General features: G+C 38.3%; 1 protein-coding gene across 1 annotated transcript; it reads right to left on the reverse strand.

The window, feature by feature from the left end:
- Nucleotides 1-226: 226 nt before the first annotated feature.
- LOC131633829 (uncharacterized) lies at nucleotides 227-1,687 on the reverse strand. Its single transcript, XM_058904510.1, has 2 exons — nucleotides 1,572-1,687; nucleotides 227-1,478 (listed from the first exon to the last, which is right to left on the reverse strand). The coding sequence occupies exons 1-2, from the start codon at nucleotides 1,685-1,687 to the stop codon at nucleotides 227-229; spliced, it is 1,368 nt and encodes a 455-aa protein (XP_058760493.1).
- Nucleotides 1,688-17,476: the final 15,789 nt, after the last annotated feature.

The following is a 17,476-nucleotide window of genomic DNA, read 5'->3' on the forward strand; positions in this document are numbered from 1 at the left end:
TGAGGTATTTGTTTTTATGAAAACCTGTGATGCGATGTTTATGAATGATATGTTTATGCATATGCAATGTTTTCAAGGGATTAAAGGACTTTTAACACATATCAAAAGGAAATAAAAACAAAAATATTATTAATAATAATGATTTTTTTTGGCACTTATGGTCTTGTAGCTTTTAGAGTTACATCAAAATATTCTAAAAATAAATAACATAAAGAACAATAGGAAATCAGTCTTCGAGTTGGCGCTTTCTCTTCAAACTTCGAATCTCTTCCTTGTGAGCTTTAATCATCTCGTTTCTCTCTTGGACAAGTCTATCGATCTCTTGCTCCCATGATTGTATTTGATCGGGAGAGATAAAGTCTTCAATCTTCCACTTGCGGGAAAAGTAATCAAGCATGCTATCACGCTCTTTGGCATTGGCCGCCATTATTGCTTTTTCTTCTTCCACTTTATGTAAGCGTTTTTCCAAATCAGCCTTTTCTTGTCTTAGGCAAGCGATGGTGGCAGCAAGGTCTTCGTTAGGAGCGGGCACATAGGGTTCTACTTCCACATTAACGACGGGAGAAGTAACTCTTGGAACTATAGGAGTATCAGATGGATATGGTATGCCATACTCAACCACTCGATCATAAACCCATTTAAAATAAAGATCTGATGGGATGTGATTCCTCATTCCTAATTCTCTTACTCCTATTTTCTTCACCTTGGTCCAAGCTTTGATGAACAACTTCTTTTTTCCAGTAGGGTCTGAATCATAATCAAAATTTTCTGCACTAAGATATATAGAACGAGGCTTGTCTTTTAGAGCAAAACCAAATTGATGTCGAGCCAGAATAGGATTATAAGTTATTCCCCCTCGAGTACCAAGAAGAGGTACATTTGGGAAATCTCCACAAATATCAAACAAATGAGATCCTTCAAACCCCTTTTGACTCCAAATAAGGCCGTCGTAGGAAAGCTTGATGATTCTTTGAACCCAAGTCAAACCCTCTTCATTCTTTATTGTAGAACGGGATAAGTGCGAAATAAACCACTTATGCAATAATGGTGCGCATCCGAGAATACAACCTTTGCCCTTAGATGATCGATGATTGATGGAATGCAGCAAGTCACCCAATAAAGTAGGAACCAGATTGTTACTAATGAAGATCTTGAGAGCAATCACATCCACAATTTTATCATAACGAGGGAACAACACTTGTCCATAGATTATGCAAGTGAGAACTTTTTCAAGAGCATCCATACTTGTTGCATTGATCAAAATGTCAGCTTGATTATACAAGAAGTCAATCGGTAAACCAGTATATTCTCCTTTATTCACCCAAACCTTCTTGATTTCTGATCGAGGCAAATGCAACGCAGCAGCAACATCTTCCAACTTAGGAGTCTCTTCTTCACCGGTGTAAGGCATCTGATCGAGTACAGGTAATCCTAAAATGGAGGAGAATTCTTCCAATGTAGGAACTAACTGAAAGTCCCTATAAGTGAAGCAATGCAGTAGAGGATCATAAAACCGGATCATGGTGTTGAGGAGTGCTTCATCCACTTTGGTTCGTACCAAGCTGATTAACTTGTTAAGAGACTCGGAAAGCACGAGGGAACCTGAAACATTATCACAAAGCATCTTCAAAGGTGTAGGAACTCCCTTGAAGCTAAGGCAAAAAGGCTTACGAACTTTAATTCCCATGACCTACAAAACAAATTATGGTTAACAATCCTTTAATCCCTTGAAAGGAGTTATTCATGCTATGTATGGATGATGCATGTATGCATGATGCACATACACAAATAAGTCACACAAATCACACAATTTTTAGCTTAAGGCTTGCATGGAGTCTGATTAGGTGTCCTTCCCAAGGGCATTTCTATGGATAAGGATATTTCAGCAACGGGTTCTACCGACTCAGAATTGTCAGCCCCCTCTAAAGCACCCTCGAACATGGTAAATGCATACCACACAATGATACTTTAGGAAGAAACCTATATGAGCTGTAGTATCGGGTAGCGACCATAACTTGGCATGCACCAAAAATAGCCCTCCCACTAAGTTCCTAAAAGTCAGGATGGGTTAAAGGTGACTAAAGGTCCTTGAGCTCCGACGCACCCAAAGATACATGCTTAAACCTCTCTCATGCAAAAGAGGTACACAATAACCAGTGGAGGCCTAACTCAAGTGCGAACTTCATTTTGACCAACCCCAAGCATGCACAAGGGGGGTCTCCATGACTATGCCGCTCCTAATCTTAAGTGTTCTTGAATCCGGGAATAGGATTCGTCCTTCAATTTTCCCAAAAACAGCCCTGAAAAATAAATCAAGCAAAGCAAACAATAGAAAACATTTAAAGTGTTCCTAAACTTTTAAGGTAACCCATCTTTTATTCAAAAATCCCCAGCAGAGTCGCCAGTTCTGTAATACGGTGAACTGACTTTTTATCGAAATGTCGCGGTTAAGCATGAGTCGCCACCGACTTTTATTTTATCCAATCAAGTTAGAAAGGCTAAAAGAAACAGGAAAAACCTTTTAAATAAAATAGGATTCGGGGGGTAATTATGCAAAGGGAAGGTGTAAGGCACCCTTTGCATCCATGGTTTTCCATGGACTCTTAATTGCTTTGCTCTTTGTTTTTTCAGAAAAGTAGAAGAAAAGAGTAGGGACTTTAGCTCGTAAATGAGCGTAGCCCTTTTGAAGAATTATGAAAAAGAATATAGAAAAGTTTAGAGTAAGGCAAAGCAATTAGGGGCAATTACCTTAAACTTAGATAATAGGTTTCTTTTAGCCTTTCAGGATGAAAGGGTCTATCCTTGCCATAAGAGGGCAGGAAGCCTTTCGTTTGGAGGTTGAAGGGTCATCGCGTTATCATTCGCCATAAGACTGACCCATGCCATAGGGAGGCAGGTAATCTAAGGGGAAAGATCAGAATAGCCTTTTTCGTAGGCAGCCAGAGGATACCTCAGCCTTTTCCATAGGCAACTTCCGAGGGTCGAGGTCATGTTAGTGTATCGAAGGCAGCATCATTAGGGTCACATGACCTTTATTTATCGAGGCAACATGGCTGAGGTATCCTCGTATTCGAGGGACATGGCTATTCTGCAAAAAACACAAGGCAACAGGCAACAAGGCAACAGGCAACAGGCAACAGAGAGGTTTACCCAAAAGTGTGCGTGTGTGCACCAATCACGTGATTATGTTTAGTTATGTTATCTTGTAAAATTACGTGATGCTAATTCAATTAATAAGTTACACTCCCTAGAATTACTAACCACGCAGTATAATATAAACAGTAATAAAGGGGAAGGGAAATTGTAACCAGCGGAGGAGAGGGGAATTGAAACCAGCGGGATATAAAAATAAAAGGTTTAACATAAGTAATAGTTGAGATAGAGTTTAGGGTTACCAACGTTTGTAGCTTTGGCAATTTGACAAACCCTGAAAAGGCGGAAAAACAAGAAGGCAAAATATAGTGAGTGCATTATTAGTTCAGGGACAATTAGGGTTAACCCTAATAAAATAAAGGATAAAGAAATTAATAATAAATAAATAAACAATACTTAGCTTTGCATTTGGATTTGATCTGACATGGTTGACAGTCGGAGGAAGCTCAAAGTTACCCTGAAAGTAGCAAGGCAAAGACAGAAGACAGATGGAGTGAATGTATGCACAGTTCGGAAATATAAGGGCAAACCCTAAAATCAAAAGGAAAACAAAATAGACTTTAAAAGATAAAAGAAACGAATACTTAACTTCGGATTTTGAAGGCGCGCGGTCGGAAGGCGTCTGAAAAAAAGCAACCTTATAATCCAGTGTGGCTCACGCGCGTAGTCCACCATGCACCTGCGTGATCTAAGACGTTGGATTTGCAAGGATGATGATCCTGTGGCCATGGATACGGAGGACTATGGCATTCCATGTTTCATAATGTACCAGATCATGTGACACGCGCGCCAAAAAAGAGTTTGAACCAGCCAATCACGTTGCGCCAGCTCTTCATCTTCTCCACCCAAATTCTGCAACTCGTTTTTTACAGCGCTTATTGCGCATGCACTATAAAAACTCACTTTTAACACCTGCAAGAAATAACGAATAGGCCCAAAACACAGTAGGAATATGGCGCACCCTTACTAATGTGATCGTATGGTTCTTGCGAATCTAACCATGTCATTGATTGGCTATAATTTCACCTGTATTAAAAAGCCCCAAATCGGAGCAAAAACCCTAACATGGCACTATGTTCATAACAGCATCAAATCATTCAAAACTTTCCAGAATCGATCAATAGGAAATATTAAACGTATATATGCAATTAGATTTGAATATGGATGCATGAATTTGTAAGATCGAAGCAATTTAAGAAACGTCCAAGAATGACTTACAGTGCTCGATTCTGGGTGATTTGTGACTCGAAAACGGTTGGGAACCTTTCAGCGATGATCAAGGAGTGAATTGAGATCGCTTGCAACACCTGAATTGGCTTTAATCTCAGTATTGGAGTTTGAGTTTTTGGAGTATTTTTGTGCTCGGGTATGGAACTCCTTAGCTGCAGATTTTGTAACCCTTGCACTATGAACTTGTTGTATACTTATAGAGGAGGATTAGGGTTTAACAAAACTAGAAAGAATCTCCTTGAATCTTTGATTGGAGATTATGCAAATTTGATTGAAATTTGATTTTTATTCTTTCTAATTTTGGCCTTGAATGATTCAATCTCTTCCCAATTACCATGTGCACGAAAATTGATTGAATTTTGGAGTAAATGTAGATTGGATTTGATACCAAACAAATTTTCTCTTAAATCTTTTGATTTTCTTTAATTTTAATGAATTTTAAATGAATAAAAATTCTTATAAAATTAATTAAAATCAAATAAATTCGTGGCAAATGGTTTATGGGCTCTCAATATCATAGGGAACAAGTTTGGATCTTGAAAATATAGGCCCATTAGCAAGAAATTCAAAACTCTTTCACATTTTCCCTCCAAAATAGTCCAACTTTGACAAGGCCTATTTCTCTCAATTTTTGAGGTATGGAAGTGTTCTAGGACTTTTTAGAAACCTTAGAGAGTCCTCTAACCAGTGTCTTTGGTCTCATATCAAAATTATTTTCCATGCTCATTTTATGTCCTTTTGAAAAAAGTGTCTTTTTGTTGATTTTTGAGAAGGACCTATAATGTTTTGGTCCATATCTCTCAAATGAAGCATTTTTGGACTTGGCATGTGAGAGACAAAATTGTAGAGAATTAAATTTCCTTCAACATGAGCTTTGGATGGGAAATTTCTTATGTTCCATGTGAGAGTTATGGCTGGTCAAAGTTCAGTTGACTTTTCCTATACAAAACCCTGATTTAGAAACTTTTTGATTTGTTGATTTTTGATCTTTCCTTGATGAACCATGATCAACTCTTGATCAAATGGTGAATGATACTTCAATATGAGGATCTTGACAAAAAATCAGAAGTTATGACTTTACTTTGACCACAGTTGACTTTTTAGGTCAACTAGTCGACTGTTGATTTTCTGAACAATTGAGTGACCAATCCTTTGGGGTGAGACTTGATACTCGTCATGGAGATGATGTAAGATATATTGAATCATATGAGATGCCTTGGAGTCATTGATTCACTGATTTCCCTTTGAATAGACCAAACCCTAGTTTCAGAGCTTTGTATAGGAGAGTGTGTTTTGGAACTTTGTATATTGATTTGAATTTGTATAAGAGAAATTGTATGGGCAAATTTTGGGGTATGACAAACAATTTGCACGGTTATTTTTATCCTGGTTCGTTGTTAACTAAACTACTCCAGTCCACCCCCACGGAGTGATTTACCTCACCTGAGGATTTAATCCACTAATCGCAACAGATTACAATGGTTTTCCACTTAGCCCACGACTAAGTCTTCTAGAGTATTCTGATCACAACCTGATCACTCTAGGAACAAATTCTTAGACACAAGCTAATACTTTCTTAGAGTATCCTGACCACCACGTGATCACTCTAATTACAACTGCTTAGACACAAGCTAAGACTTCCTAGAGTATCCTGATCAACACTTGATCACTCTAGTTACTTACAAATTAATGTAATCAAATAAGAGTTTTACAATGCTTCTGAAAAGCTATAATCACAACAGTGATATTTCTCTTAAAGTTTAAGCTTAATCTCACTAATATATTACAACAGCAATGTAGTGAGCTTTGATGAAGATGAAGTTTCTGAGCTTTGAGTTGAATAGCGTTTCAGCAAGTTTTTCAGAATAAGTTCGTTCAGAATTGGTAACCTTGCTTCTCATCAGAACTTCATACTTATAGGCACTTGAGAAGATGACTGTTGGGAGCATTTAATGCTTTGCGTATTCCGTACAACATTGCATTTAATGTTTCACGCTTTTGTCAACTACCTCGAGCCTTGTTCACGCTGTGTCTACTGACGTTGCCTTTAATAGCTTCTAACGTTCCTTTTGTCAGTCAGCGTAGCCTGCCACCTGTACTTTCTTCTGATCTGATGTTTGTGTATACAACGTTTGAATATCATCAGAGTCAAACAGCTTGGTGCATAGCATCTTCTTGTCTTCTGACCTTGAAGTGCTTCTGAGCGTGATACCATGAGAACTTCAGTGCTTCTGCTTCTGAACTCAAGTTCTTCTGATGCTTCCATAGACCCATGTTCTGATTCTTCCTTGACCATCTTCTGATGTCTTGCCAGACCATGTTCTGATGTTGCATGCTGAACCTTCTAAGTCAAAGCTTCTGAGCGCTGATTTGTGCATACTCTTTATATATTTCCTGAAAGGGAAATTGCAATGTATTAGAGTACCACATTATCTCACACAAAATTCATATCCTTGTTATCATCAAAACTAAGAATATTGATCAGAACAAATCTTGTTCTAACAATCTCCCCCTTTTTGATGATGACAAAAACATATATAAATGATATGAATTTGCGATCAGAAAGAGTAGACAACTAAAGACAATTTACACAGCTATAGCATAAGCATGTGAATATGTCTCCCCCTGAGATTAACAATCTCCCCCTGAGATAAATAATCTCCCCCTGAAATTAATACTAGAAGAATTTTATAAATAAAAGACTTCCCTGAGTATTTCAGTAGAGACGTTCACATATGCTTGATCTTCAGAACATTCATGACTTCTGATTTCTGCTTCCATAGGACAGCTTCAGAACATTGAATTTCTTTAGATCTTCAGAACATTCACAGCTTCTGATTCCTTCTTCCATCGGACAGCTTCAGAACTTGAATTTCTTTGATCTTCAGAACATTCACAGCTTCTGATTCCTGCTTCCATTAGGACAGCTTCAGAACTTGAATTTCTTTGATCTTCAGAACATTCACAGCTTCTGATTCCTGCTTCCATTAGGACAGCTTCAGAGCTTGAATTTCTTCTTACATCACTTCATGCTAGATTGTATCAGAACATTGTTGAATGTACCAGAGCATCATCAGAGCATCTCTACATCCTGAAATGTTACAGAACAAAACTAAACGACAAAAGTCAGCATGAATGAGTTAGAACATATAATATGTTTCAGAACACATAATATGTATCAGAGCCATATAAAATGTATCAGAACACATAGACATAATGTTTCACATCATATTCTATCATTAGAATATCTGAACATTCTTCCTTCTTCCTTCTGATTCTGAAGCTTCATAGCACTCAGCTTGCTTCAAGAATCCAAGAGCTTGATTCATCTTGTTGCTTCTTATGTTGATCTTTAAAGAGAATCTTCAATTCCTGCAACAACACAACTTAAAGCATAGAACTTTGCAAGTTCTGTTAGTAAAGCAATTGATTAGATCAAATCATTTATCACATATTTCTCCCCCTTTTTGTCATAACATCAAAAACATAAAAGATTCAGATGAAAAAACAAAAAGAAACACATGGAAGAAAAAGATAATTTTCATTGAAGTTCAAGAAGACAAAAGTACAGAAGTACAAGAAGATAAGGAAGAGAAGATGCACAAAACAGATGCAGCAAAAGCAAAAACAAAACAACTAAGACTCAATCTAAGATGACCCTAGCCTCGACAAGATCTTGGCCAGCATCTCTTGAACCCCACTGTTGTGCTCATTCTGCTTCTCTATGAAAGCTCTAAACTCAGCATTGACTGAGCTTTGCTCATCCTGGTTCTTCTGAAGAACTTCCAGAGTCCTTGCAAGACGGGCAGGTTCATCAGAAGAAGCTTCACAGCTTCTATCCAAAGGGATGGCATTGTGATCTGTAGCTTCCATTGATAGATCATTTGCAGGGATTTCCTCAACAGGAACTGATTCAACAACATGATCTTCTACATCTGCTTCTTGCATAGAAGCATCTCCATACTCTGCAGCAGGAACCTCAGAATCTCCATTCTCAAGTGCCTGAAGAATGGCAGCTAGATTCCTGGGGGCAGAAGGACCTTCAACTTCTGGTGGGTCAACAACTTCTGGAATGACCAAGCTTGGGTCTTTCTTAGAAGGGTTTTCCCTCAAAAAGTCAAAGAGAGTCTTGAAATCCCCAAGTAGAACAGGATATTGAGGTATCCAGACCACAATCTCCCTGCAAGGGTTAGCTTCCAATGCAGCAGCCAGTCTTGCTTCTTCCAATTCATCCACAAACTGCTTCTCTTCCAAGGTATATCTCCCTCCGAGACGAGCAAACCAGAAATCTTCATAACTTCTCAGAATTCCACGAGGCCGTGGAGCAGCTTCTACACAGGCTTCCTGAAGTTCTAAAAACAGAGCATCTGATTCTCTGCGTAAGATCCTCCAGAACTTCCTCATAGCAACGTCATTCAAGCCAGAACTTTCAGCAATTCTGAGGGTATCAAAGATACTTCTGAGATTCCTCTTTAACTTTTCAAAAATTACACCAATAGGGTAGACAAGGCGGGATTTTATTTTGGTTTTTGAAAAGGCAGGGTTGGGGATGAAATACGGTTGAGGTTCTCTATCCAACCTATAAGAAGATTCTGCTTCATTATCGGACTCTAACACAACCAATTCAGCTTCAGGACGAGGCTTTGGAGTGTAGTTGCAGTCACGGAGCAGTTGCTCATGTGATGCAGAGGTTGGAAGATCAGAACCACTATGGTTGTTTTTAGAGGTGGTAGGAATGTGTTTAAAGTTGGCATGGGGAGGAGGTTGAGAGATGGAGATATTTGAGTGAGGTGGAAAGAGAGTTTGAAGAGGTGGTATATCCAAAACAGGATTGATGGTGGGTGGAGAAGAAGGAATGGTTACAGGAGAAGATGGAGGTGTAAGAACATGGACATTTATAGGTGATTCTGATGGGGCTTTTTCTGGTTCAGGGATAGGGGCAACCGCTATTGGTGCAACTTCTGAAATACCAGCAGGAGTAGAATCAGGTTCAGAAATACATATACCTTTGGATGCTTTCTGAATAGCTTTGACCACAGCCTCAGTCTTCTTCTGTTTCTTACTCTTCGGCTCTTCAACAATCTTTGTTTTTCCGCTAGAGATCTCTTTCCTTCTAACGCTCGCCAGAACTTCCTGCTGATTCACAGCCTCTTGAACATCATTTTATTCATCGGAGTCTTGAATTATCAGCATCCTTTTTCTGGTTTTCTCCTTCTCAACAACTTCAACAATCTCAGCATTGTTATTTGACTTCTTCTTCTTCTTCTCAGCTTCCTTCTTATTCTTCTCAAAATCAACAGAAACAGCTTTAACAACCTTCTCAATGATTTCTTCCGGAACTCCTTCTTTCTCAGTGGTGGCAGCAACTTTCTGAACTACCTTCACCTGATTAACAGAAGGATGATCAAACTTTCTTTTGGTTCTTTCTTCCTTCTTGCGATTTACTTTAATAGGAGCACCTTTCTCTTGATCTTTAAGACTTTTATCCTCTTTTTGTGACTTCAGATACCTAGTTCTGACTTCTGGTACCTCACTGTTGAAGAAGATTTCAAATTCAGCTAGAACGGGTTCTCTTCTGATTCTTGTTCCAGCAAGAAGTTAGGGAGTTTTGATGATAGTCTTAATCACCTTCATCTTCTTTAAAGTGAAAGCATTCAGGCAGGCCCCAGAGGTGACAGCAAGGTCTTTGATAATACCTTCAGTTTCCAGGTTCTCAACAATCTTGGAATGAACCAGAAGATTTGTGATAATTCTACCAAAAGGAATGGTGGTACAACTTTTTTCTCTGAAGGCATTTCTAGAATCCTTCACAGCCTTCCACATATGGTTGAAGATAATGTAGATAGCATCAACCTTCTTCTTAGTGGCAATGCAATACAGAATGTATTTTTGCTCATTGCTGACGAAGTCAGAAGCATGTGTCCCTTTCCTGTGGTAAAAACACCCAAGAAGAATCTTGGTCCAGATTTTGTAGAGGTGTCTCATGTCCTTGACATTCTTTGTTTCATTTACATCTGTGTAGGGAGTAGATAAAACATCTTTCCAATTAGCCCTTTGATCGATTTCAAAAGCTCCCTCAGGGTTTCTCAGATCAAACATCATCCTTAGGATGTTCTCAGTCACTACCACAAACTTTCCATGGACGAAAGACAAGATTGATTTAGGGGCGACAACTACATGTACCCAGAATTCCTTGACAAGATCTGGGTAGACTGGTCCACAGAACTTAGCGAACAACGAAGTCCATCCTTGAAAAATTATATCTTCTTTGAGATGAAATTGGTGTTCTTCAATGTTGTCAAAATCAACCATGAGTTCACATAGAACTTCTAATTTATCCTTAGGAATGGAGCACGCAACGACTGGAGTGAGTTCCTGATTTTCTTCATCTTGAATATGGAGAGGAGCAGATGAACCAACATTTTGAGATGGAAAAGCAGCCATTGAAGCAGAATGGACAAATAAGAAGAACAAATTCTGGGTTTTCGGTTAGGGTTTTAGAAGAGACTAAGAAGTTTTCAAAAGAAAGTATGCAAGAAGAAAGAGAGAATGTGTCATACCCCAAAATTTGCCCACACCATTTCTCTTACACAAATTCATATCAACACACAAAGCTTCCAGACACTTTCCCTTACACAAAGGCTCTGAACTAGGGTTTTGTTCACTCAAAGGAAAATCACTGAATCAATGGCTCCAAGACATCTCATATGGCTCAATATATCCTACATTACCTCCATAACAAGTATCAAGGCCTATCTCAAAATTCCGGTCACTCAAAAGTTCAGAAAGTCAACAGTCGACTGGTTAACCTAAAAAGTCAACTGTGGTCGAAGTAAAGTCAAAACTCCAGATTTTTTGTCAAGATCCTCATAGTGAAGTATCATTCACCATTTGATCAAGAATTGATCATGGTTTATCAAGGAAAGATCAAAAATCAACAAATCAAAAAGTTTCTAAAATTAGGGTTTTGTATAGGAAAAGTCAACTGAACTTTGACCAGCCATAACTCTCACATGGAACATCAGAAATTTCCCATCCAAAGCTCATTTTGAAGGAAATTTGATCCTCTACAACTTTGTCTCTCACATGCCAAGTCTAAAAATGCTTCATTTGAGAGATATGGACCAAAACATTATAGGTCCTTTTCAAAAGTCAACAAAAAGACACTTTTTTCAAAAGGACATAAAATGAGCATGGAAAAGAATTTTGATACGAGACCAAAGACACTGGTTAGAGGACTCTCTAAAGTTTCTAAAAAGTCTTAGAACACCTCCATACCTCAAAAATTGAGAGAGATAGGCCTTCTTAAAGATGAGCTATTTTGGAGGGAAAAATGTGAAAGAATTTGATTATTTTTGCAAATAGGCCCAATATATTATGATCCAATCTTGGTATGCCAGTCATCTAGAAGCTCTAATCAAAAGGCCACGAATTTTTGATTAAAATTTTATTTCACCAAAAATAACATATTTAATCAATATTTGGAAGGAAATTGAAAAGATTTGATTTTTCTTTTAAATTCAATCATATTCAATCACCAATTAAACTCAATATTTGATTCAATTTCGTGCAAAGCCAATTGGTGAAGAAAAGATTGAGTTTGGGCAAATTTAGAAACATATTTTCCAAAATTTCAATCAAATTTTCCAAAAATTGAAAACAAAGATTCAAAGGGATTCTGGCCAAGATTGTTAACCTAAGTTCACAACATATATATACTCAGTAATCTCAGACCCCTAGGGTTCAGGTTTGGCAGCCAAAAGAGAGCCAATCCCGAGTCCAAGAATCCTTCAAAAAAACTCAAACTTCTATTCTGAGATTGAAGCCAATTCAAGGTTTCTAATTGATCTCAATGCATTCCTTGGGAGTTTCTGAATCGATACCAATCATCACGCTCGATCAACAAGCTCAGAACGAAGCTCCATCGCTCACGGTTAGTCGATTCTGAACTTGATTCGATTTGCATCATACGAGCCTTATTGATCATATTTAATTGCATATACATGTCTATTATCATCTAATGATCGATTCTGGAAATTTTGAGACATTATTATGCTGTTACCAACAACTTGCCATGTTAGGGTTTTCGGGAACTTTTAGGGCTTTCTTATACGGGTCCCTTCTGATCCAATTAAGCCCGTGATCAAGTTCGTGAGATCCATACGAGCACATTGGATCCCTCGCGAAATATTTTGGTATACGTTTGCACCTATTCGCTATTTTCCAGTTTAGTAGGCAGGATCTTTTATAGCGCTTCGAACAAAAAAAGCGTTGTAAAAAGTATTTGCAGGTTGTCTTCTTGGAGAAGACGATGGCGTGGCGCAACGCCATTGACTGGATTCGAATGGAAAAGCGCGCGCAAGGAGTTTTGTGCCATGGGATCCAGTGCGACATGAAACACGCACTAGCATGCACCCTCATCATCCTGGCCATCCCTTCCGTTTCCAGATCAATCCAACGTGCCCAGGGCTGCAACCACACCATAGGCCTCACGCGTGCGCTGCATGGGATCATAAGCTAAGAATTTTTCAATTTTTTTATTTTTTATTACATAGCCTTACTTTTTATTTATATATTAATATATATATATATATATATATTATTTTTATTTGTTCTTCTTTCACTATTATATAAGAAACTATTATATTTTATTTTCAAAAATCCTTTATCTTTTATAATTAATAATTATTTATTTTCTTTATTTTATTTTCATATTTATCTTATTTATTAAAATTCACATATATTATTTTCTTTTATTCTTATTTATCTATTTATTTATTTATATTTTATTTTATATTTATTTATTTTTATATTTTCAATAATTCATATATACATTATTTTTATTCCAAAAATTCCATAAAAATGTTTTACACTCAATTATCTCGATTTAATCAATTAGGTCGCGAGACCAATAATTAATTAAATCGTTTGTATTTTCTTATTTTAAATTCGTACCATAATCAGGGTCTACGAAGATCACGCCCTACACTGAATATTTCTTTTGTGCCTTTTCAGGGTTATCAAGATGGTTCGCTCCGACAACGCGTCTGATCAAAAACCCAGAGCTAAGTATCTTATCTTTAAAGCATATTTTATTTTCTTTTAAAATCAGGGGTTTGTCTTGCCTTCACTATTTCTGCCTTTGCCTCTTTCAGGGTTACCCCCGAGGCTTTCCGCCAACCATATCAGATCAAATTCGAAGCTAAGTGTCTTTTATTATTATTTTATTTATTAATTTCATTATTTTTTACTTTTATGGTTAATAAAGTTCGCCTTCGAACCGATAATGCACTCACTCTCTGTTTTCTGTCTCTTCTTTTTCCTTTTCAGGGTTTGTCAAATGCCAAAGCTACGTCGTTGGTAACCCTAAACCCTATTTTATTTTATGGCTTTTATTATTACTTGTGCCAAACCCTGTTGGGGATCCGCTGGTTTCACTTTCCCCTCCCCTTTATTGCTTTATATACTGCGTGGATAGTAATTTAGGGAGTGCAAAGTTAAACTGGATTAGAGTCAGTAATTACAAGATAAATAACTGAATTGAACCACATGATTGTTGCACTCACGCACTCTTTTGGGGTAACCTCTCTGTTGCCTTGTTGCCTGTCGCCTTGTTGCCTGTTGCCTTTGTGTTTTTTGCAAAATAAGCCATGTCCCTCGAATACGAGGATACCTCAGCCATGCTGCCTCGATAAATAAAGGTCATGCGACCCTAAATGATGCTGCCTTCGATACACAAATATGACCTCGACCCTCGGAAGTTGCCTACGGAAAAGGCTGAGGTATCCTCTGGTTGCCTACGAATAAGGCTTATTCTGATCCTTACCTTAGACTACCTGCCCTTCTATGGCATGGGACAGTCTTATGGCAAAGGATGTTTCGACGACCCTTTAACCTCCAAATGAAAGGCTTCCTGCCCTCTTATGGCAAGGATAGACCCTTTCCCCCTGAAAGGCTAAAAGAGACCTTTCATCTAAGTTTAAGGTAATTGCTTTTAATTGCCTTGCTCTGGCTAAAGTTTTTTTATATTCTTTCTCATAAACCTTCAAAAGGGCTACGCTCATTTACGAGCTAAAGTCCCTATTCTTTTTCTTCTACATTTCTGAAACAAAAAAGAGCAAAGCAATTAAGAGCCCATGGAAAACCATGGATGCAAAGGGTGCCTTACACCTTCCCTTTGCATAATTACCCCCCGAACTCAAATCTTTTTAAAAGGTGTTTTCCTATTTCTTTTAGCCTTTCCGATATTTGGATAAATAAAAGTCGGTGACGACTCTTGCTCAACCGCACATTTCGATTATAAAAGTCAGTTCACCGTATTACAGAACTGGCGACTCTGATGGGGATAAAATTCGATAAAAGAGGGGTTACCTTAAAAGTTTAGGATTCACTTTAATTGTTTTCTATTGTTTGTTTTGCTTGTTTTAATTTTCAAGGCTGTTTTGGGAATTCTGCTGTGTGAAAGGTCCTACACCCGGATCTAGTGTACCTTAAGTATGTGGCATGAGACCAGGGAAGTTGTACGACATGTATCGTTATGGTTGAACTGGTGGCCACCGTTAGTGCGACGCTTTGGTTTGTCCCGATGGCCCTTGAATCGGATCGAGGAGACATTTGGCTACCGCGTGGTGTCATGAGCACTAGTTCGCCTTTAGAACCTTAATTGAACTTGACTTTGGCTTATAAGAAGTAGCGAGATGGCTGGCTTCGGATTCCTGACTGAAGCCGGTTGATACTCGATGCTACACTCATTGAGATTGGACTCAAGGGATGCTTTTGGCTGGCCGATTGAGTGCTATGTTGAGACAATGCCCACGAGAAAGATCAGGGATATGAGCACCATAGAACCTGGTTACTTTTTAGGACAGGTTGAACCAACTAAACGAAAGGAAGAAGGGTATAGACCTATGAACTTCATGCAAGCCTAACCATAAGGCAAAATTGTGTGACTTGTGTGACTTGCGTGACTTGTTGTTGTTTGCTGCTAACCTTCGCTTCCTTGCAGGTTTTGTTAAAAGGACTTGTTTGTCCTTACTACCCCACACTATGCCTAATAAACTGCATTCGCATAACATCATGACATCATGACATCATAAGCATAACATGATTTAACTAACCCTTTCAAGGATCTTAGGAATTTAGGGCGCACAATTTCAGGTGCCCTTATCAAAGGTTGATTTCTTAATCAAGGGGCAAGAGGATTTATTTTTCTCTAGCCGCATACCTTCCAATTCAGAGACTCAGTACCTATCAAGGGGCAAGAGGATTTATTTTCCTCTAGCCATATACCTTCAAATTCAGAAGTATCCCGAATCAGAGGCGATGACCCACTCGATATGGTGAGCTTGATTCTCAAAGAAGGACGTTCAAAGACAAGAGTCAGAATTGTTCAAACAAATAAGCGACCAAATCATTGTCTAAATGTTGCTAACTAAATTCCTAAAGATCCTTGAAAATATTGCATTTGCATTCATAACATCACATTACAGGTTTCATAAAAACAAATGCCTCATCTTTCCGCTGTTTATTTTAGTAAGAAAGATGGATCTCGAACAATCTGTCAAGAATCTCCAAGCTCAGAACAACCAGTTCCGAGAAATAATCTTTCACTTGGCCAAGGGGCAAGAAGAATTAAAGGCACTTCTGATCGAGAAGGAGAAGGATCAACATAAGCTTCAAGGTAGTGAAGATAGTCGGAAATCCAAACCTAAGCGATCATTTACTCCACTACACATGCCGCTGTCTCAAGCTCTGCAACAACTGCTCAATAAGAACTTGATAACTCTATTGCCTTCATATTCATTTCCTACCAACCCCATTCCTGGGTATAAGTACCATGCGAGATGTGCTTATTATTCGAATAGTCCTGGTCATGATACAGAGGATTGTGGACCGTTGAAGCACAAGATCCAAGACCTCATTGATGACAAGATCATCGACTTCAACTCACCTGAGGAACCTCATATGGCTAAGGATGGGTATAATTGGAAAGGTCGCAATGAACACCACCAATCTGTAGGGGCAATTCTGATCTCTACACCAGTTCCACAACAAAGACACAAGTCGGATACACCTAAGCGTCAATTCACAAAGATCAATATGACTCTGGCCGAAGCGTTGCAACAATTGCTGAAGAAAGGGATAATCACTTTGAAGGACCCTCCGAGGAATCCTAGTACTTCCTCTTCTCGTTATAATCCTAATGCAAGGTGTGCATATCACTCTAATAGTCCTGGACATGACACCAATAACTGTTGGACACTGAAGAATAAGATCCAAGACATGATCGATGCCGACGAAGTTGAGTTCAATCTTCCTAAGACTCCTGTGGTGATCACCGTTTCCTCGCCTAGTCATGACAAAACTGATTGATGTCAGAGTGGATGAACTTTAGATCATTAGATTTACTTTCATGTGCAATTTCTACTCTGTTTGTTTAAACTTTCAAATTATGATAGACATTATCTGTTTTAATAATCATCATCAGTGTATTGCATATGTTTGTCTTGAATAAATTATTTCGTTGTCACTCTTTTTAAATTACGTCTTTACTCTGCATATGTTTTGTGATACTCAACTCCTGCTAAGCTGTAAACCTTTCAAGGGAGGATGACGAAGACGATACCGCAACCTCACACAATATGCTTTTGAACAGACTATGCTGACGATGTACAGGCATTGTTTCAATTCCTAAATAGTGGTGATATAAGGATGATAAACCCTCGTCAACCCCTTTGAGCCTAAGGAGTAGATGTTTTCTTTTGGTACGAAAAAACCGCATTTTTAACCTGGGGCAGGGTAGTTCTCAGTTAATTTGGCTGTGCATTCTATTTCAGGAGAATCATTCAGTACACCTTTCAACAAGGGTTTCAATCACCAACGTTCATCCGCACACATCGAAGAAGCGTTGGAGAGGTCGATCAAAAGCCAATGATGGTTCATCAATCATTAAGCAAGGCAGTCAATATCTTTCAAAAAAAAAAGAAAATATGATGAAAAACATATATACAAAGAAAAGTCTGCTAAGTCAAAAAATCAAAAAGAAGACTTAGGCAAAAATCAAGGCATCCCGCTGACTGTAAGCTCAAAATGG

The sequence above is a fragment of the Vicia villosa genome, unplaced genomic scaffold (genome assembly GCF_029867415.1).
Source record: "Vicia villosa cultivar HV-30 ecotype Madison, WI unplaced genomic scaffold, Vvil1.0 ctg.001178F_1_1, whole genome shotgun sequence".
Taxonomy (NCBI): Eukaryota; Viridiplantae; Streptophyta; class Magnoliopsida; order Fabales; family Fabaceae; genus Vicia; species Vicia villosa.